Source organism: Trachymyrmex cornetzi, unplaced genomic scaffold (genome assembly GCF_001594075.2).
Source record: "Trachymyrmex cornetzi isolate Tcor2-1 unplaced genomic scaffold, Tcor1.1 scaffold1096, whole genome shotgun sequence".
Classification (NCBI taxonomy): Eukaryota; Metazoa; Arthropoda; class Insecta; order Hymenoptera; family Formicidae; genus Trachymyrmex; species Trachymyrmex cornetzi.
In genome coordinates this window covers 70,282-92,623 of record NW_017295649.1, presented here as the reverse complement: position 1 = coordinate 92,623, position 22,342 = coordinate 70,282, and the positions used below count along the sequence as shown (strand labels likewise).

Below are 22,342 nucleotides of genomic sequence, written 5' to 3'. Positions count from 1 at the left end.
ATACATTTAGCTCGATAAGGAACCAAAAGTAAGACCAATCGTATTCAAGAATTTTACAACAGTGCAAAGCTGCTTTTTTTGCTAAACGCAGTCAATGAAATAGTGTACACTATGGTGTGTACCACTCCAGTGCAATGCAGTGCTTAAATGCAACTAGCGAGATGCAAGGGTATACCTAGTGCATCCCAAGGGAAAAATGCTGTAAGTAGAATTTTTATTATACAATTTGAGTAGACGCTATTGATTAAGCATATGTAGAACTTGATTGGTTCAACTGTTATTGAGATCCAATTTCAATCTCCCGCAACTCGCGGTCTCGCGTAAAGGAACCACGGTAGTGTCGTTGCGATTGGCTTAGCGCTGAGACACTACCGTGTCTCCTCATATATAACACAAATTGTTCTTGACAAGGTAAGTAATAAAAAACAACAATTTTTTATTCTATAAAGAAATAGTTTTAAATTAAAATTTCTATTTAGTTTAGTAATAATTTTTCCATTGTATGTATTATATACATCTAATATTAGAACATCATATATTTTTTTAAATAAAATTCATATTTATATTTTTTATCTTACCCTGAATGTATTTGAGTAGACCTACTTAGATCAGCATTATGTATTATGAAATTACTGCCTATGACGATCGATATCTAAAAATGATTTGTTACAATACTTTTCCAGATAACAGCAATCTGCGATCACAAACCTGTATGAAATTAAAGGCATAGTTATATTTAATTGTATTTATATATGTAATCGCAGTTCTATTATACTCAATAATTATATTAATAAGAATGTACAATAAGTACAAAGTTCAATATAAGCTTTACTACACAAATTATATTTCATATCATGTATATAAATGTAATTCAAATAATAACGAAAATACATCTGTATTCTATAATTATTTACATGTATAGGATGCATGCATAATTACCTATATAATAATACTGTCAAGGGAACAGTACTAGCATGCCACAAGGAATGGGCATCAAATATCCAAAAAATAGGAGGAAAATCTGCCAACTCGAGTAGAGTCACGAAAATAGTTAATATATTGAACCAAGCGATTAAGTATACGTAAGGCAACTTAATGCGGTTAAAATACCACCACAGCATTGTTATCATGACAGTCGCTAATCCTAGAATTATAAACAATTCAATTTTACAATATAGTTTTGTTATCTTCTTGTAAGTACAATACACACAATTACAATATGAAATTTACCTATCGCTACATTAAGCATCATATTATAACCATAATTAATTCTGCCTGACCATAAATGTGACAAATGTGTACACAAAATGCTCACATATCCACAAGTTATTATAATAAATGTTTTAGTTCCCTTGTTTGTTATCCTAAAAATAATTACCACGTATATTAGATTTAATATAAAATAATGAAAATTAATAAATTAAATATATTGTTATGCCGCACCGTGCCGACACCCGTCCTGTACCGTCTCCGAAGGTCGGAGATATGCTATTTATATTTCCTCGACTCGATTCTGAGTCCGAGTGTGAGCGAGTCAAGTCGAGAAAATATGAAGAGCGCGTCACTGGGCGACGTGCAGCAGCTTGGCAGCTGTTGCAGGGAATTGACGGATTTGGCGGTTGGAACCACGTGGAATCAGAAAGATGAAGCATTCCGAAGGATGCGCAGTAGACAATGAAATGTCAATAGCGTTTAATTGGTCGATAGACAGTAAAATGCAATGCCCTCCTTGCCCCATTATGCGCAGTGCTTCACCTTTCTGATTCCACCAGCTCTGGTATTTCGCCGTGCTACGCAGACGCTTTGCTTGTTCGATATGTTACAATATTGCGCGTTCACTCAGGCTGGCAATTTGGTCGCGCAAACGGAAACGCTTCGCGAGTGTAACATATTATGTACTACAAAATATTACGCTCGCGAAGCGTTCCCCTGCGCCCCCCTGCTTATCTTCCCCATTGTCGTCCCGACAGTCACAATTGAGGGGCTGGATTCTATAAGGGGATATGCGTGGATTTCGCGGGATAAGTATTGTCCACAAGGACTAATTTTGGACATCGCTCTAATTTCAATTTTGACGACTGATTCTTGTAGAAAATTTCATAGCGCATCTTTTTGTCGTTAAACCAAATTTGGAATTTTTTTTGTTTTCAAGTTATAAACAAAAAAAGTAATTTTTTTAATGAAAAAATTTCAATAGGTTTTTGTGTTCAATTCGCCATATCTCAGCCAAATATGAATATTTTTCTTTGAAATTTTACAGGATAAACTTCAACATGTTTCTCGAAATATAAAACATATAAAAAGTTTTCGAAACATTTCACAGCCAAATGCCGAATTTTTCAAAATATTCCTCTCGAATTCGTAGTTTTATTCATTCGATCGCAAAAGTTATTACGAATTTTCGGGTGGCACCCAGTTGGACACGGCTCAATTGGACACGAGCCACTCACAGCGCTTAAGACTACAAAGCTCCTAAACACCGGTCGCTGTGATTGGTGGTGTCCAATCGAGCCGTGATCAATCGGGATCACCCCGAATTTTCGATTTGTCAACTTTTACCGATACTACAATTTTGTTTATTAGTTAAGGAAGTTTTTTGGAAATTTTTAGCTCTTTAAATATTATGGTTGTAAAGTAATAACGATTTATATGTCGATCCGATTACGTAGCGCGCTGCGCGCAACGCGAAAGTTCGAGCCGTTCGCTTCCGCGAAACAAGGGTATCAATAATGTATCAAAACATAATATACTTATTAAAGGCTCCCAGAATCTTTTTCAACTTCTTAGTTGTTTACAGTTACAAAATAAGAATTATTCTGTACGTGTGAATTAATTCAATAAATGAAATGATGAATATTTGCTATTATGTAAAAAAATGTACTCACTTCGTTTTTTATGTATTTACATTTCGTAGAATAGTATCTCATTACACACAACGAAAAGGAGTATGTTTATATACGCTAATGGATTAAAAATACGCTTTGTGATCAATTTTTATTGACAGTTTTTATTGATATGATACTCTAATTCTTATTTTGTAACTGTAAATAACTAAGAAGTTGAAAAAGATTTTGGGAGCCCTTAATAAGTATATTATGTTTTGATACATTATTGATACCCTTGTTTCGCGGAAGCGAACGGCTCGAACTTTCGCGTTGCGCGCAGCGCGCTACGTAATCGGATCGACATATAAATCGTTATTACGTTACAACCATAATATTTAAAGAGCTAAAAATTTCCAAAAAACTTCCTTAACTAATAAGTAAAATTGTAGTATCGGTAAAAGTTGACAAATCGAAAATTCGTACCATAACTTTTGTGATTGAATGAATAAAACTACGAATTCGAGAGGAATATTTTGAAAAATTCGGCATTTGGCTGTGAAATGTTTCAAAAAATTGTGCTTTATATTTCGAGAAACATGTTGAAGTTTATCCTGTTAAAATTTCAAAGAAAAATATTCATATTTGGCTGAGATATGGCGAGTTGAACACAAAAACCTTTGAAATTTTTTCATTAAAAAAATTACTTTTTTGTTTATAACTTGAAAACAAAAAAATTCCAAATTTGGTTTAATGATAAAAAAGGTGCGCTATGAAATTTTCTACAAGAATTAGTCGTCAAAATTGAAATTAGAGCGATGTCCAAAATTAGTCCTTGCGGGCAATACTTATCACGCGTATCCCCTTATAGAATCCAGCCCCTCAATTACGGCGAGCTAGTGTGTCTCCTAAGCGAATTTTGAAGCTCCTGGACAATTTCCCGCTCTACTCTGCGCTACTGCACAAATTACTGAGCTCTGTCTTCTTCAGCGCTTATTTTGCTTCGCGGCAGGCTTTTGAGCAGGACTCCCTCTTGACTTCTCCGAGGAAAAAACCAGTCTTCCCAGAGTCAAATTCTGGGGCATTCCCTTAGCCTCTCTAGATTCCTCTTAACAATCTAGACTCTTCTCTTGAACCTTGCGTACTTCTTTCTTTTATTATAATATTCAATGCAGTTCTCTTATTAACATGGAACTAGGACTTAGCTGGGCATTTTGTTGAGGGCCGTGCTCTTGCAGCCTTCTTTGCAATGCTTCGCAACTGCACCAGCTCCTTATCGCGTTGTCGCAACACCGCCAGCAGCTTCGTTTCCCACGACCGTCGCTCCTCCTGCAGCCGCAGAATTTTCGTCTGCTAAAAATGAGGTCAGCGCGTTGCATGCGCAAACTTGTCTTAGTTACGAGCACACCATGTTTACTTGCATCATGGCACGTCCGAGCGAAGTGACGTTCCAATCGCCAAATCCAAATTCATCAATTCCGTTCAACATCTGAGCTGCTGCACGTCGCCCAGCGACTTCGAGAGTTTTCTCGACTTGACTCGCTCAGAGACGATACGGGACGGGTGTCGGCACGATGCAGGCATAACAATATATTAAAAGACTTTGTCTTTGAATATATTCTAAAGTTACTTTACTAAATATATATTAATTAATTCAATGATTATTTTATATATTTTTAAATATTAGTACGTTAATTATATTCATTAAAAACTTATTGCACATACCTTAAAAGCATGCAATATAAGAGTGTAAGTACCATACTAAACGCACAAGAATAGTCCATAGCTTCTGTAAATGGCCAGTCCCGTGAATGAAATACGGTTGACCAAAACCATCCGTTTAAACATATCTACAATAAAATTACACTTTTTTATTGTATGCATTAAGCAAATTGTTTGCATTAAGCAAATTATGTACTCAAAGATCGTACAAGAATTAATATAAGTCAAAAGAAAAATGTTTAACGATAAATAACATCCTTAAATTTAGGTACTTGATTAAAGCCAATTTAAGTACTTGAGGAAATACATAACTAAGAAAATGTGAAAAATCCGTATTGCTTTTTACCTATAAATTTATTGACCAGAATGAAGTAATTCTTTGCTTAATAAAAAAATTATGAGAAATCAATAATCTTTAAATAATTGAAGATAAAGTTTTCCAGAAAAAAAATTTAATTTCAAACATAACATTACAGATATTGACAAACTTTTTCATTACATTTGAAATGTATTGAATAGATTTACAATTCATTAAAATGTGATGTGTTAAAAATTAAAAATTTGCTATGAATAAGAATGTTTATCAGCTTGGCTAAAAAAAAGTTTGCAACTCCAAATTAATGAAAAAATGTATATGTAAAAAATTGTTTTCTACGTTTTACGACATTCGAAGATATATATGAATACTGAACTTACAATATTGAAATATGTCCAAGCGTAGAACATAGGATTGGTTTGATCTATCCTTCTTTTAAATTTTCGATACATTATCCAATGTGCACACAAATTTAGTATAGAGAATAAAACTGAAGCAGGCTCTTGACACCCAAACAAACGAATGAATGGCCACTGCAAAAATAAGAATAATCTCCATTGTTATTCATATAAATGTTATATGAGCAAATATTATGGAGTATTTCAAACAAATGTTAATTTTAATTTCCTCTGATGTAAAAAATATAATTATAATAAATTTGGCTATTGGGAATTAGCGCTGTACTATGTGCGCGATAAATTTCAAATTATTGAATTATTTTATGTCAATGAATTTGTTTTATATCAATGACGTTTATCGGCAGTGATTTGATGGAGGTGAAATTATACCATTATTGTTAATGATGATAATTAGAATTTAACTTTTTTTAACTTTGTGAATTACTTGAAGGCGCTTAATCACGGCTGCACCACCCAGCTAACTAACTGATTGCGTTTTCACTCTAAGAAATAGTGATTGACTGTCTCACATGAAAACATTGCGAATGCTAAAACGAAAAACATGCGGATACCGTAGTCTTATGCTTATCGCTCACCTAATTGGATCACCATACATGGATTCATCTGCATGTAGGATGGCTAAAAAATTAGCCGAAACATATATACAAATTAATAATTAAATATGTAAGATACAATTCAATACTTTGAAATTTATCGTGCACATAGTACAGCGCTAATTCCCAATAGCTAAATTTATTATATTTTATGTAGTATTGATACATTGTAGAAATTAAAATGCTATATAAAAGTAATATATATTCTATAAGAATAATATCTGCTTTTATGGAAATAATATGTAAGCAAATGTGTGTTTTTATGCAATTATACTACAAAACAGTTCATTTAAACAGATATTATTTTTCCTTTCAATAATTAAATCTTTTCATATAATAAAGATTATGACTACATATTTAGCTTACTTTTCCATGAAACTGTGGTATGTTCAAACCACGAGATACGAAGTAATCAATGGTCCTCCATGTGCAAATGTAACTACAATCTTCCTTGCAAGACCAGTGTAGCAAGATTAAGAATAAAGGAGGTTGTTCCTTAAAATTTATTTCTATAACATGCATCATGTAAAACATTTTAAATTGTTAAATACTAAACCTTCAACAAAAGAAATATTTTTTACAAGTAAAAAAATGCATCCAAAAAGAAATTATATGTATGTACTAATAACAATTGTTGTAGAAAAGTGTGTCTTTTTGACCTTACAATAAATTGATATAATACATAACTCGAGAATAGAAAACAAATGTTATTTTGTGTGTGTGTGTGTGTGTGTGTGTGTGTGTGTGTGTGAGCGCGCGCGCGCGCGTGTGATACATCAAACACACGGTATACAGAGTATCTTGACTGATCAGTATCATACTTAATATTCATTAGATTCGAGATATTCTGAGCAAATTAGACTGAAGAAGAAAAAAATAAGGATAATGAATTACATCAAAGATTTATATTCATTATAATTCTGGATAATCATGACGATTGTTTTAAATATATTACTAAAGAAAATAAAGAAAAATGTCTGTTATTCTCATATTATTTACATATGTATTATATTTGCATATACATATACATATTGCTTTTTATATGAATATAATTTGTTAATATTCTATATAAGTATATACTCTTTATAAATGTATATATACAATAATTAAATACTATATATTCTAGGCCTAGCATTGCTATACTTTTAGGAATGCTTTTTCAATCGTAGTGGATTCGAAACAATTCGAGGTTCAAGATCGATTAACGACGCCACACTAAGGCCGTGGTTCGATTCACGCTCCCGACGTTTAAAAGTCATTTCATTCTTGTTGTTTGTCAAATGTTAAACGAAGACAGATGATGCTCATGAGTGTGTCACTGTCAGCATGAATCGGACCACAGCCCAAGAGACACTTTTTGCACCAGTTCATCTTTCTTCTTCTTCTTTCCTCCTGAAGAGAAAAGAAAGAAAGATGAACTGGTGCAAAAGTTCAGCTAAAAAGAACAGAACCTTTTGATTGAACAGGATCATGATATCTTTCTAACTGGAATTAACCGATCTCGGATTCAAATCCACTATGGTCGAAAATGCTATTTGAGGAGAATATTAAAGATTTCAAAAAAAATGTGAAAAAATCGCAGCCCGATCATTACCGTCTCTGCAGTTGTTATTGCGACACAGTGCTAGACATTGCTTGTATACCTGCGACCTGTCACCTAACGAACCAACCGTATTTCCAACGAAACAAACTTGTAGAATCAACAAAAGAATCCATATTATTTTTGGCATGTCGCCCAATGTTGACTCATGACGGAATTACGACCGATTACGATTTACGACGGCGTTATGCTGTACATAGTACAACCGTATAACCTATAAGCTGTATTCACGAAGATGCGCAGTAGCAAAATAATGACGTTTGCGCATCTCACAATCAGTCCTGAAGGCTGAATCAGCTGAATGCAGCTGAAGCAGCAGCTGACATGTAAACTAGGCCAGAGAAGCTATGCTATGCCTGATGCCATGGAGCATGATGACTGGCTGGCAGGCTGGGCTGGCTGGGCAGTGCCGATTGTCGAGAGTGCCGAGTGTTTGCGAGTGCTGCCGACTTGCCAAGTGACAGCTGATGACAGGACTTGAGGAGGAGTGATATCTTAGGAAAAGCGTGAAGCGTGAAGCGAGACGGAAAAGAAAAAGAGATACGCTATTCGCGGCTATTTAGATAAGAGATAAATATGCGCTTTCGAATGTCGGTGAGGAGCAATAAACAGACGCGATAGACTACGATAGACCACGATAAACCACGATAACGGACGTAAGAATACGGAGGGATACTCATCAGGTGGAAAAACGGAAGCAGACACCTGTTGCTGCCGGCCTCAAGTTGGACGATTGCGATGGCTCATCTACTCAAAAACCTTACCAACAGTATCTGGCATGCATTTCACGCTCTACAGGCCGATGCCACCAACACGGTCGCCAAATCCAAGTTAAAGGTGAAACTTTGAATAATAAAATGTCATAAAATCCGTTTGGATAGCTAAATAAGATTGTGCAATCGTCTACTATCTCTTTTTTGTTTTCTTTTCTCTTTGACACTTGTTCATTTCAGTGTTTGATTTTGATAGGTATTGACAGCCAACATTGGTACATTGATAGATTTGTACGGCGTAGAAAAAGGCCTGGAGCATTACCGGAGTACGCCAAGTTTAACGTTTGATCAATACATCTATTATTTACAGAAAGAAGTAAGATCTTTTTTAAAATGCATATATTATATCGAAAACGAGACAAATGTCAATTCTCTTAATTATTTTTAAAAATGATAGAATTTTATATAAAGATGTATACATACATGTGTGAACGTATTTCAAAACGTTTTGGCTCATACTTTTATCGATAAGTTGTAGCAAATGTGTATCTGAAAATAAAGCAGGATATTCAGATACACAAAATCTAAGATTTTTAAGAGATATACAAGAGAAATTTTGCTTCATCTTCTTATTTTCAAAATGCAGATATCTTTGAACCAAAGTTTCCTCAAGATATTTATTTCAACTTTTTTCACTACTCTCACTCATTCAAGAGCATTTGCTTCGCTTTTGCTCATCCAGCTTGATGCAGTCTGTGCAATCTCAACAATTTTAGGTGTTCTCTTCTATAACTGATGCTACCTCTGTACAAACATTGAAGACAATGGAAGAAGGGGTAGATGAAATTTGCTGGCTGGTTTGTAAAAAGATCTATCTGGAGAGATCCCATTCAGTTTTTGACGATCATAGTGTTTACCAATTATTCAGAATTTACTGTCTGCTGGCCGAGACAGATTCAGATGCAACAGATTCTTATCTGGTTAGCGGTTGCTTATAATAAATTATATAAACCAATGTCTTTAGCAATTTTTGATAATCAACGTGTCACTTTTGGTGATGCAGGTGATAATGCATGGCGACGAGGTAGCGCGAATCGCTTCCCATCTGGTAATGTCATTGGGTCTACAATGGGACGCAGCAGATTTCTCGGCTTTATCAGCGGCTATTGGGACATTTAGGTAACTTATCATTTCCAGCTTTACTATACTAATCGCAAAGATAAAGATATTAAAAAATGCAATTTGTTGATGAAAAATTTATCGGGAAGGTTTCCCACATTTCTGGCAGTTTTGGAATCCAAATATAGTGGTGGTAATACTTTGGACATTATGGCGTTATCAGAGGCGATTGATGATCTCTACCAGATTTACATAGAGAATGTGGTGAAAAAGGTAAATCTATGTTTTGCTCAATTTTGCTATAAATAAATTGCTATAAATAAATTGCTATAAATAAATTGAAGAAAATTTGATTCTCAAATGGTGTGTGACGGGTCTTCTTCTAAACGCATGCTATAATAATGCACGAGTATGTTTTGAGTTATGCAAGAAGCGCATGATGCATCATTTATCTATATTGTTCACTGAATAATAAAGAAGGATAAAATTATATATCATCGCTTCATACATAATTCTGAATACACTCCATGTTGCAATCTTATGTTTACATACACATATTATAGTTGTAAAGCCCGTATCAGACTACCGACCATAATGAACGAATCACAATGACTGATTGTGATGGTTCACTATGGATCAGATTTGGCAGTCGAATCGGCCTGCAAAATCGGTAATCTAATATAGGCTTGAGAGGTAACACAGAACACGTGTATTACAATGAAATAATTTTTTTCTTTTTACAAATCGTTGCAGGGCTATTTGATGAAGAAAGGTTTCCTGCTGCCAACATTGCGATATTTTTGGTTCGTCCTACGTCCCGGTGAATTGACATATTACAAAGATCCCCAACAAAAAGAACCGTCCGGATTAATATTGCTGAACGCTAATTGTTGGGCCGATACTGTGACAAACGGTGGAAAGCCCGATAGAAGGTTCGTGCTTAGCACCCCTGTACATAGATGCATAGAGTTAATGGTAGAGGATCACAAAGGCAGGCTCCAATGGCTCGCGGCATTACAAACAGCCATTCAGCATTCAAACGAGAAGATCGGCTATCAGAGAAGTTTGGCCAATCAACGAAGATCCTTGCGACAAGTAAATGCAAATTAATTGACAAAGAAAAAATATGTAAAAGATGTTTTAATCAAATCGTTTTAGTTAACACTTATTCAATAACTTGTATTATTACTTGCTAGGCTGTTAAACAGGAAAAAGAAGAGACCAAGTTGGAACTTCAGCACGAGAGGCAAGCTAGAATCGCCGCTGAAATACAAGCTCGGAAATTGGAAACTCTGTCGAAGGAGGAAGGTGCTAAAGTTCAACAACTGGAAGATGTTAAACAAAAGCTAGAGTTGCTGCTACAAGAAGAAAAACAGGCTCTACGCGATGAGGAAATAGGTAAAAGGCTGTTATTTTTATCGTATTAGTTTTTGTAGGATTGTATAATTTAGATAGATACGCCTTATGTATATTACAGTACGAAGTTTACAAGCGAGAGTACTACGCGAAGAATGGGAGAAAAGAGAGCAATTAGAGAGACTGCAGCAGGAGCAGCAGGAATTGCTAGAGATGGAGAAGATGAAAAGAATGGAATTTGAACAAATGCAGAAGAAAAACGAGCAACAGTTGCAAGGTACATAACATTTAAATAGTATGAAAAATAAAACATCTGATTTAAATCTTATTAGTTATATTAATATGATTCTTTCCAAAAGCTACACAACTACGTGTACATATGTAGCTCTTTCTTTAGTTTTCATATTATATTCTTAATGTTATTATTTTTATTCTTCAATTTCTATCTTTGAAAATTTCTACTTTTGCATTATTCTTTTATATTAATTTTTAGATGCTGAACTACGACTTCAGCATCTGGAAGCGGAAAGGGAGCATTTGGATACAGAGTTGCGAGCTGCACGCGAAAAGGTGAAACGCGCCGAAGAGACTCAATTTTTATTGGAAGCACAAATCATCACGCGTCCCTTGAGAGGAAGTGAGAGGATTCGACGTACTCAAAGCTTCATACCGACAACAAAAGAACGACCGTTGTCCATAGAGAAAATTGACAGCAGGCCTATGACAATGCAGAAGAATATATGACATAGATAGCTAAAAGATCGATACTTTTATCGCCCGAATTGCATTTAAGTCTTCCACCAAATAGAGTGACACAAAGAACCTATAGAATCTATTATACTGTTGCAGAGCAACTATATTATATTTTCATGAAGAATGTGAGAAAATTCCATGCGAACTCGGAATTCGATAGTACCTTATTCTTGATGCCTTGCTTTATTCGCAATCTTAGCCAAAAAGTATTTAGTTTTAATATTGTATCAACAGATTTTATATACGCAAATTCCCATTCCTTATTATATTTGAAGATAATGTGATTATTATCTTATAAAAGACAAGATACAATGTCCACATGATGCGTATATAAATATCGTACAAATATATATTCTTTGTCGAGTGTGTCTAACAGAGGTGCCAAAATATTTTTGTAAATTTTATAAAACTTTTATAAATTGTAAAAAATTCCGTAATATTTTACTTGAGTCAAATTTTATTTAATTGGAATCAGATACAATTTTTATATTTCACAGAGAGAGAGAGAGAGAGAGATGTCTTAAACTAAGTTAAAGTCTATTATTGATCAAACATTCCATATATAGCCGACCTTAACAATTGTGCTGCGTTGAGACCATCGTATATTCCTAATGGAAAAATTTGTATTTCGTTGAAAATAAACAATTTGAATAATTTGCAACGATATTAAATCTTTAATTCACTGAAAAATGCCGAAAAAAAAGAAGGGAAAGGGAAGCAAGTTGGCTCGCATGAGCGACGAAGAACGCGCTCGCTACCTACAACACCGAGCCGAATTGGAGCTAGAAGCTAAACGACGTAAACAACAGTTGATTGCAGCTTTTACTAAGGTACATTCGGTACAAAATGGAAATAATAAATATAATTTAATAGCAATTTTTAAATAAATTTTGAAATGTATAGAGTAAGCTGAAACGTGAAGAGGCGTTCGCGCGATTAAACACTGCCAAAATCAATGAACAATGGCGATATATTCTGCGCCGAATAAAATGTAAAGAACTTCGCGAAGATGTGGAATATCTTTGGAATAATTTCGATCGTCTGATAAAGACGAAAAATCTCATGATACAGCGTTTACATAATGAGCTAGAAGCAGCCGATGTCGATCACCGAAGGCTGCAGGAGGCCCACATTAAAATGATGGACTTGATAATTGGTAGCTTATATCATTGTACATCTATATTATCGTTTACAATTATTAATTATTGATGATTACATAGGAAGATGCAAACAAAAGTGTTCTGATCTGCACGAATCCTTCGCACACGAACGTAACCGTGTAGTTTCAGACGAAACAAACGAATTAAATAGGATACGAAAGAATTTAGAGCAGTATTGTAGTCAACTGCAAAATATAAATTTTGGACAGGATAAGAGGATAGAAAATATATTGACGCAAACAAAAATCCAAAATGCCATTAATATATATAGCATCGAGTACTTGGTATGGATAGTTTCCTCCCATTTTTGTGATTCATATGACAAATATTAATAATTGTCTTAATCTTAATCGAAAATATTTCAGAAAGAAGATTCCTTGTCGCGCTTGATGCATTACGTTTCCAATAAGGTCGAGAAATTGTGGCGACAACTTAACGAAATGATAACTGAATATGAGAAAAATACGGGAGATAAGAGAAAACAGTACGAATACTTGAAAGAGCAGGATGACGCTCATCGTGCAGACGTGGCACAATACCCAAAGCTGCAGACACAATTACAAAGAGTAATTAAAAGTCTGAAACAGGACACACACACATTATCGCAGAAGCAGGAGCAAAGTATAGCGGAACTGAACGATCAGATTGTACGTATGAAAAAGAAAACTGAAAATTTGAGACAGATATTTTCCATGAATCAAGTACTGGACACTGCCCAGCTGAAGAAATTGACTATAATCAGCGCTGGCGTTCGAAAAGTAAAAATAATATTAAATTATAAAACTTTTATTCAAATTAATTATTTAATTAAAAAATTTAAATACTTAAGAAAATGTTTAAGAAATTATTATAATTTGGACTGACTATCCGGAAAAGTAGGTATTTTAGAAATTTTTTGATTTTTTTTGCAGGAATTTCAGAGGATTTCAGAAAAAGGCTCGACAGTACTCTCATTGCTGAGAATGTGCTCAAATTTGGAACCGTTCTCGCTGACTGTTCAAAAGTATACTTTACGCGATACGGGTTCCAGAAGAGCTTTTACGAATTGCGTGAGTATTGTACGAGTACAATAATACACAAAAAAGTTTGTATCTTCAGTTTTTAAATGAGTATTTACAGATGTCAGAACCGTTTGATAAATTGGACAAATTTTGGGAACAGTTCAATTACATTAAATCCGATAATATCTTCATGAAAAAAGAGTGTGATAAACTGTCTTTCGAGAACAAACAATTGAGAAACACTCTGCGCACATATCTCTTAACCATTTCTAAAGCTCCGGTCGCACGACCACTCACGTCTATTTCTGTATAAATATACTTACTTCAAATGTGCCAACAAATATTTAAGTAAATTCTTAAAAAAAGTAATTTAAAATGTATCAGATTAAAAGCTTTTGTTGAAATCTTTCAAGATGAAAAACTAAATGTAATATTTGGGAAAGTTAAAAATCTAATTTTAGAAAACAATCTCACATCTTTTATTAATACTAATAGATTAATAAAGGAAATTGAAAAAAAAAACACGCGTCGATTGATATTCATACAATTTATTTAACGATGAGTGAATATACCTCCGCCCAACGATAAATATTTGTATGGCCGAGCGCGAGTCCGTCCTCTTACAGGATAGAAGAATATCTTTTCCTTCGGAGCCATGCTCTCAGTTTCCAGATAGATGTCGAAACATGCTCTCAGTCGTTGTATTTGCGCTGTCAATGTTGGGGACTTGGTCCACATCACATTGACTTCCCTTTCGATATCTCTAATGATATCGGCGGACGCTGGCACTGTTGGACTTATGCTTATGCTAAATACTGGTGCTATCTTAGGGTAATCTGGCTTGATAGCAATCCTGGCCACGAGTTCGCCTAAAAAATGAATTTCATATTTAAACGTGTGGAAGCAATCATTTATCAGTGTAGGTAATCTGATATAATAATAATAATAATAATAATAATAATAATCATACTACTGCCGCGACGAAGTACAGCTTCGTAAAAGATGTCTACAGACAACACTAATCCCCGTTGATAAAATTCTGGTGAAGCAACATAATTTGAGTAACTTTTCCAGGTCATAGTCGTGAATCGATGCAACGACGTTGAGATTTTTTGTGGCACGGGATCCGTCGTGCTTATAAATATTGGCAGGTTGCCGGACTCTAGTTGTCGTATTTCCATACATAGATCCAGCCTTGCTTTTATGCGCCGTTTAATTTCTTTCAACACACTCTCCACACAGTCTTGTGCCAATTCTTGACTCGTCAGCTACAAATAAAAATGACAAAATTGAATTTTAATTAGAATATGTTACTTTATAATTGCGCATCTACCATGGAAGAGATTTATATATTTAAACCATTATTAATTTTTGTATATTACAAATGGAGCAACTATTTTTAACATTTATGTCACAGGACATACATGTAAACATTTTTTACAAAGACGTGTACCTTTTGTTGTTGTTCGCTCATGTCACACGAGACAAAGTGTAGACCAGCCATTCTTTGTGCCCATCTGTAAGGAATGCCTAGTCCCAAAGACGAAAATGATCCCAAGTTATGCCGCGACAACTGATATTGATTGGCAGGATTCGGACTCTCCAACCCTAAATCCCGTGGGTACAATTCGCGAAGAACCGACTCGGATACTAGCATGTCTCTATTAATCATGCAACTTAAAAGATTAACTCAAACTTGTCGAATGAAAGGAAACAAGAGAAGATCTCTATTCTATATTGTCAATTATATTTTATTACACAAGTTCATCTAAATATGTAAGATTATATATATATATATATATATATATGAGTTATACATACCCAGCACTAATACCTCCCAAGTCTTCTGTTTCGAGTTTTGACTCTACTGTAACGACTTTTAAATATACCATGTAAAAAAAGTGAAGAGTCAGCCTTGTCTCATCTACGAATTTAAATTTGCAATAAAATTTCTTTTCTCAAGATTTTAAAATTATAAATTCAGATCGATAAATATGAAATAAATTTTGTTTCTCAATGTTATTTAATCTTATCTTTCAATTTAACTTTAATATCTTTTAAACATTTTTTTCATTTCTTATAAGACAGTAGATTTTTGTTATTCAAAACTCACTTTTTAATGTGATAAGTATTTTTACATGTAACGGATGACGTTGTAATAGTTTAGATCGTTTCTCTTCTTGCCTCGCTTCCCGGGATAATCTGTGATGTCTTTTCTTATGCACGAGTGTTTCTTCCACAATACTTTCCAACTGACTCTCAGGATCCGAATCAGACTCTTGTAAACCGTCATGATTGTTTGCGCGTTTTGCTTCGTCCTCGTCACCTTCCACCTTGACTAGCAACGTATTATCTACAAAATATTTCAGAAGAAACAATATCTGTACAAAATTTTATTATTCATAAATCAAAAATATATAATATCCAATCTTTATACGAATTATACCATAAGCATCTCTGTAAGCAGACGCTTTTGCATACAACACATAGAGTGGTGATGCGAGCAACGATGCTTTTTGATGCTCCTGGCGAATTTTATCCAATGGCAATCCAAGACTTTCTTGTAACGGTTTGCTCGCCTGAAAGTATAAAAAAAAAATTAATTTGTTATTCGCACAGGAGCATTTAATAAAAACACAACATTCTGTATATTTTCTAAACTAATAAATCAAATTTTCCTACTTCCAATATAGAGCGCAATTGCGGCGCAAGATTGTCCAAACGAGTCTGTTTCGTTTCAATACTGGATGCTACTGCCTTTTTACTCTCTGTCAATTCATCGCACAATGCTGCCAATTGCTTTCGTTGTGTCAGTTCCCATTCTAAACGAGCCAGTCTCAGTTGATGGGAATTATTCTTTGTTATTTCCTAAAATATGTTTGTGTTATACATATTGCAAAGAAAAAAAGAATTAAATTTTATATATATTCTCGAATTATATTTATAATTCTATAGGTCCGATCCGTTTTGCACTTGTAGCACTTATTATATATATAAGCATCATTTGTTCTTGTTTAACATTTGGTAGACAATAAGGATGAATTGATGCTGACAGCATGCTGTGAAAATGGAACGTACCCTATGTAAAACTTATGTATACATACACGTCGTGAGATACTTTCTGGAGCTTCTTTATAAAATTCTTCTTCTGAAACAAGTTCTATCAATTCATCTTTAGATCTAGAACAAAGAAAATAAAATTATTCAATTTTGTTTAAAGTGATAATAAAAAGGTCAAAAGGTTCTTTTGCAAAAGATAACAAAAATTTACTTGAATTGAAGACATTTGATAACTTCTTTCTTCAAATGCATCACTTCATACAATAGATTCTGTAAATGCAAATGTCTGCTATCAACGCTACTCTTTGCAGCCACTAGAGAGTCTCGTGCAGATTTTGTACGGAATTTTTCCATGCGATTTAGTTTCTTCAGTTCTATAAAAGCCAGTGACGTTTGAATTTGCAGCTCACGAATATCATCTTTTACCTAAAACATTTGTTTGTAATAAGTCTAAAGCAAACTTGACAATAACGGATAATGTAGAATATCTGTTACAAACGTTAGAGTCACCACTGGACTTTAATTTTGCTATTTTACTCATCGCCGCTCGAATATCATTACAAGTTGCCAGAAAGCATTCAGAATCATCCTCAGACAATCTCTCAACAGCTTCTTTCTCTTCATAATTAATTATTATCTGACAATGATATGAGAGACAAAAGTTAATGAGGCAGCAGCAGAAGTAAAAAATTCATCTTTTTATTCCCTTTATTGCAAACAAGCTGCATTGTTTGCTGGATCTCTGGTAGTAAACGTACGTACCATATATTTTATTTTATTTAGTTTAATTTAATTGTAATTTCATGCATTAAACTCAACCTAAGATGTTGACGAAAATATACCTAATCGATTGATCAAGTGATTTTTGAGCGAAAAAATAAAAAATTTGAATGATAGAAATCATTGTTTGGTATCGCGAAAATTAAAAGTGATATTTTTTTTTAAGTCTATTTTCGTTAGAAATTTGAAACGAACAAAAAATAATATTACAGTATTATATACGTTAAAAAAAATACCTTATAACTTTTTAAACAAAATCTTTAACTTTTTTACCTTATACATATCTCCGTCTTTCATTGAGGTTCCGCTGTTTGCACTCACAGATTTTCTTCTTTTTTTCACACTATCCGATTCATTCTCTTTACCCATTTTTCACGTCAATAGATAAAATCAAGTGAAAATTAACTCTTGCAACTCCGAGCAATTCCGAGTATAACATGCTACATACATCTCAATCCACATACATCCAATACATCTGCCACTAGAGCAGAGAGAAACCTAAAGCCCCAGACACAATGCGAAGGAATAGCGATAGCGATAGAAATAACACGATTTCAACCTATCAGAAACTGTATAATCCAGTGTATCTGATTTCTGATAGGTTGAAATCGTGTTATTTCTATCGCTATCGCTATTTACAAACGCTTCGAAGCGTTTTTGATTAGTCAATTTGTAAAATTCTTTGTTCTGATTGGTTGCTCAAACGCTTCGAAGCGTTTGTAGCGTCAAGTGGTCAAAATCGTATCGTCGGAAGCAGATATGGTTCGTGTCTGTACTAATTCTAAATCCTCATCGGTATCACCACCGATGAGATATTATTAAAGACTGTCAACCCTGGGCAAATTTTCGGCGGTATAAAAAGGGCCCCAAGTACTCGGAGGTAATTCAAGAACGCTGACATTATCGACAATTGATATAAATTTGCTATTATTAACATAAATATTTGGCTCATGCATTATTAAATTCATGATTTTTTATTATATAAATATCCCATAAATAAATATACATACTTGTAAAGCTGTAATATCCTATATATTGCAAAAAAATCACAATTTTTTCTCTGCAATTAACATCTTTATTGATAATAAAACTTTGATGATAACACTGAAATCTCAATTTTAAAGAAAAATCGAGTATTATTGAGTTATAAATGCATAAATACATCTACTAAACTAATAAATCATAAAATTAGTACAATATTATCAGTTTTTAACTCTTAATCACTTCAATATTCACAAGGACGCAAACTCCCGTAAGGATGTCGGTCTTTAATAGTATCTCGTCGGTGTCAGTATATAGAAGCGTGCCGACCATGGGAGCGTTTATTTTATATTGGTTGCGTTCAACAGACTCAACAGTTTTGCAACCGTTTTATGATTCTTCGCTCAGGGTACCTATCATAGAACAAGGTACCTATTATGGCAATAATCGGAATGGATTCCGATCGGAATTATTTCGTTTTCCCCAGAAAACACAATAGAAATCTAGGGAATAATTTCGATCGGAATCCATTCCGACATATTTCATGATAAGTACCCAGATTGGACTATTCCTTTAAATCTAAAAGTATAAACCAATCAACACGCAAGGAATCATAAAACGGTTACAAAACTATTGAGTCTGCTGAACGCAGCCATTGAAGTAAAGGCTGTTCTACAATAAGTTGCAAACACCCCGTTGCCAGTCGTAAAGGTTGGCAACTACTAGTTGCAAAGTGCTATTTCCGGTTGCAATAGATAGTCGCGGTTGCCAACGAAGAGTTGCCCAACTTTTAAAGGGCATTCTACAATGAGTTGCAAATACCCTTAGTTGCCCTTAATGCCCTTAACTCCTTGGCAATAGCAACTGTCTACCGTAACATCTTAGCCAATCAAATATTGTGTTCAAAAAGCTCGAAGAGTGAAATGAAAGTTGTTGTGATATATCGGTGGTATGTGATTTATTTCATTTTCATTTCGAGAACATCTCGAATATCTATCACATAACGGGTGGCACCCAGTTGGACACGGCTCAATTGGACACAAGCCACTCACAGCGCTTGAGACTACAAAGCTCCTAGGCACCGGTCGCTGTGATTGGTGGTGTCCAATCGAGCCGTGGTCAATCGGGATCACCCCTCACATAACCTGCTTGATGTATTCTCTTCGATTTTTCGGCTACAACAAAGAACGACAGACGTTCTACTTTTTGATTGGCTGTTTCTATACAAATCGCAACGTTCGATATCCAAATGTGGATTAGGTGTTGCAATGATTTACAACTTGTGACTGGCAACTTGTCACTCCGCAACTGGCAACGGGGTGTTTGCAACTAATTGTAGAACGGCCTTAACCGTACGCCGTATGCTGTAATTCAGGGTTGCCAGATATGTAATATGTGGAATCGCACACCGAGCGCGCTGAAGTCGCCCAAAATCGCAAAATGTGATAAATGCGTCAATTTACTAAAAAAAAAGGGGGGTAAAAAATGATGTAGAATACAAATATAATGCAAATTTTGTTATATGTATATTTCTTTATCTATTTCAATATTAGGTTTCATAAGAAATTCATGTGAGAGCACAACCAATAAGAAATTTATTATTATCAAGATTGGTAAGTTAATGTTTTTTTTAAACACTATATTAAGTTAAAGTTAATGGCTTATAAAATTAATAAAATTAAGTTAAAAATTGAAGGAATAAAGAATTAACTTAATAAAAGTTAAGTTAAGATTGAATTAACTTAAGTTTAAAAAAAAGTTAATTTTGAAAAAAATTATTTTTGAGATCAGAATGTTCTCATTTTTAAAAAAATGAGATTATTGTAAATAACGCTTACAAATATAAATTATTAGGTAAATTTAATTTTATAATCACATATAAGTTACTTATATATAATAAGAGTCACACCATATAAGGCGTTTTTGTCAAAATCTTGCGAGAAAGAAGGGTATATGTTTGCGTTATTTCTCTTTCTTTAACCTGTATCTAACTTTCTATAACTTCTGAAATGACTGCTCATGCATGTTACGACTACATCAACTAAATACTTGTTAAAAAAATATACGTAAAAATTTAGAAAATGAGTGGATATACATACTATTCTACAACAATTCTTCATCTAAGGCTCATTTTATATTTGTGACTACATTTACACGGCACCCTTAATCGAGTTTAATAACATCCGTATTTATGAAACTGGCCAATCACAATCATTCCATTCTCCCGAGGAAAAGCTGTGATTGGCCAATTTCATAACTACGGATGTTATTAAACCCGATTAAACGTGCCGTGTAGCAGAGCTCTATGTTGCTGAAATATAACGTTTATGATATTTAAAATTAATGTGATTTAAATGGGGTGATCACGATTGACCACGGCTCGATTGGACATCACCAATCACAGCGACCGGTGCTTAGGAGCTTTGTAGTCTCAAGCGCTGTGAGTGACTCGTGTCCAATTGAGCCGTGTCCAACTGGGTGCCACCCATAAAATTTGTGCACGTATAAATGCTTTATAAATGCATTTTTCTCGAAAAGGGGCAAGAAGGGGCAAAATATCAGTGAACAGATAGTTTCCTAACAAGTTTCCCTGCATTCTGAAAAAAAGTTTCTTGGAATTCTTTGGAACTTTTTTTGTATACCTCACTTTTGAATGGATTTTGTACTTCAAAAAAGCGTTTACAAAGCATTAAGTTTTTTAATTTTAATGAGACAAATTTTGAATATTAATAATAGTTTTTAATAGCTTTTGTTACAAACAAATCTAATAAAAAAGAAACATTGTAAACAATATAAGCATTTATATATAGCATTGCTCCGAATCGATGATAACAATATACGTTAATTCTTCACAATTTCTAATTCTTCCACACATTGTTAATGTCCATATAAACAATAAACATTCATGGTTCGCTTTATACTTGAAATTAAGTTGAAACAAGCTTTGAACAATAATTAAAACCAACTTTGGCTGCGGTCCACTTGACGCTACAAACGCTTCGAAGCGTTTGAGCAACCAATCAGAACAAAGAATTTTACAAATTGACTAATCAAAAACGCTTCGAAGTGTTTGTAGCGTCAAATGGACCGCAGCCTTTGAAGCCTTTTATAGCGAAAAAATAATTTTACCCTATGTCCGTGTTTTGCTATGTTTCGACCCACCGTGCGACATGATCGGACGTATTATTGCGTCATCATTTTTGGAAAGTGTGACCGGCTTCAAACCCGCAAATGAGTTTATGTTACTCTTTTAGACTTTCGTATTATGCATATTCTCACGCGAAGAAGAAGTAAGACGCATAGATTATTGTCAGCAAGATTATTGTATGTGAGATTATAGTTGAAGGATTATAAAATCGCGTGACTGTCTACAAAGCGTCAACATGAAGTGCTATGTGCCTGGTGTGGGCAAAGAAGTAAAAAGGGCCTTTCATTTTATAGGTAACAATTTGTGTATTAAATATATTAATTCTTGTATATGTGTTAATGGTGTAGGATATGAAGTGTTATTAAAGTTATTTTATTGAATGTACTAATAAAATTGAAGTTACATTATTTTTGTTTATCTACCATCTAGAGATCCTATAATCAGAGTTTGGCCAAAGCGGACAAAAGATGGCGGATAGAAGGAGATAACAGATATTGCTTTCTTTCTCGTATTACGCATGCGCAGAAAGCGTGAAGAAAGCTGTCACAAAATAGGTTACGGCAGGTCATGGTGATATGGTTAAGGATCTCGTATTGTGACAAATAAATATTCTATGATAAATAAATATAAATTATCTTTTTATGTATATTATGAAACTTTATGTTCACCTTGTTAAAAATTACTCTGAAGTTTTAATAATTTTCTTTATCCGGGATCTCGGAACAGTTAATAACCTCTTTGAGACAAAGCTTTACTCGTCTGGGAGTCGATTGTGTATCTTGAAATAAGGTAAAAATTA

General features: G+C 34.1%; 3 protein-coding genes across 3 annotated transcripts; 2 read left to right on the top strand and 1 right to left on the bottom strand.

Moving 5' to 3' along the window:
• Positions 1-583: 583 nt before the first annotated feature.
• Positions 584-17,879, bottom strand: thoc5 (THO complex subunit 5). Its single transcript, XM_018508629.1, has 17 exons — positions 17,688-17,879; positions 17,134-17,271; positions 16,846-17,060; positions 16,679-16,754; positions 16,257-16,442; positions 16,021-16,153; positions 15,688-15,927; positions 15,396-15,498; positions 15,028-15,235; positions 14,545-14,842; positions 14,147-14,443; positions 6,239-6,381; positions 5,241-5,393; positions 4,548-4,672; positions 1,231-1,364; positions 940-1,144; positions 584-708 (listed from the first exon to the last, which is right to left on the bottom strand). Exons 1-17 carry the CDS (start codon positions 17,781-17,783, stop codon positions 630-632), a joined length of 2,829 nt encoding a protein of 942 aa, XP_018364131.1. The 5' UTR covers positions 17,784-17,879; the 3' UTR covers positions 584-629.
• On the top strand, positions 7,876-11,734 carry LOC108761878 (differentially expressed in FDCP 6 homolog). The gene is made up of 9 exons (XM_018508640.1): positions 7,876-8,309; positions 8,442-8,561; positions 8,962-9,165; positions 9,249-9,364; positions 9,454-9,577; positions 10,058-10,399; positions 10,501-10,702; positions 10,782-10,937; positions 11,154-11,734. Exons 1-9 carry the CDS (start codon positions 8,211-8,213, stop codon positions 11,402-11,404), a joined length of 1,614 nt encoding a protein of 537 aa, XP_018364142.1. The 5' UTR covers positions 7,876-8,210; the 3' UTR covers positions 11,405-11,734.
• On the top strand, positions 11,915-13,903 carry LOC108761888 (coiled-coil domain-containing protein 65). The gene is made up of 6 exons (XM_018508652.1): positions 11,915-12,243; positions 12,317-12,569; positions 12,634-12,857; positions 12,939-13,331; positions 13,485-13,622; positions 13,693-13,903. Exons 1-6 carry the CDS (start codon positions 12,103-12,105, stop codon positions 13,885-13,887), a joined length of 1,344 nt encoding a protein of 447 aa, XP_018364154.1. The 5' UTR covers positions 11,915-12,102; the 3' UTR covers positions 13,888-13,903.
• Positions 17,880-22,342: the final 4,463 nt, after the last annotated feature.

Excerpts from the sequence above, each read along its gene's own strand:
- LOC108761878 (XM_018508640.1), top strand. The coding sequence starts at position 8,211 with ATGGCTCATCTACTCAAAAACCTTACCAACAGTATCTGGCATGCATTT. Across the intron at positions 8,562-8,961 it reads TCTATTATTTACAGAAAGAA|GTGTTCTCTTCTATAACTGA; the intron begins GTAAGATCTTTT and ends CAACAATTTTAG. Across the intron at positions 9,578-10,057 it reads TAGAGAATGTGGTGAAAAAG|GGCTATTTGATGAAGAAAGG; the intron begins GTAAATCTATGT and ends AAATCGTTGCAG.
- LOC108761888 (XM_018508652.1), top strand. The coding sequence starts at position 12,103 with ATGCCGAAAAAAAAGAAGGGAAAGGGAAGCAAGTTGGCTCGCATGAGC. Across the intron at positions 13,332-13,484 it reads TCAGCGCTGGCGTTCGAAAA|GAATTTCAGAGGATTTCAGA; the intron begins GTAAAAATAATA and ends TTTTTTTTGCAG. Across the intron at positions 13,623-13,692 it reads GAAGAGCTTTTACGAATTGC|ATGTCAGAACCGTTTGATAA; the intron begins GTGAGTATTGTA and ends GAGTATTTACAG.
- thoc5 (XM_018508629.1), bottom strand. The coding sequence starts at position 17,783 with ATGGGTAAAGAGAATGAATCGGATAGTGTGAAAAAAAGAAGAAAATCT. Across the intron at positions 16,443-16,678 it reads CAGAAAGTATCTCACGACGT|GAAATAACAAAGAATAATTC; the intron begins GTATGTATACAT and ends AACATATTTTAG. Across the intron at positions 5,394-6,238 it reads TACCACAGTTTCATGGAAAA|TGGCCATTCATTCGTTTGTT; the intron begins GTAAGCTAAATA and ends TTATTTTTGCAG.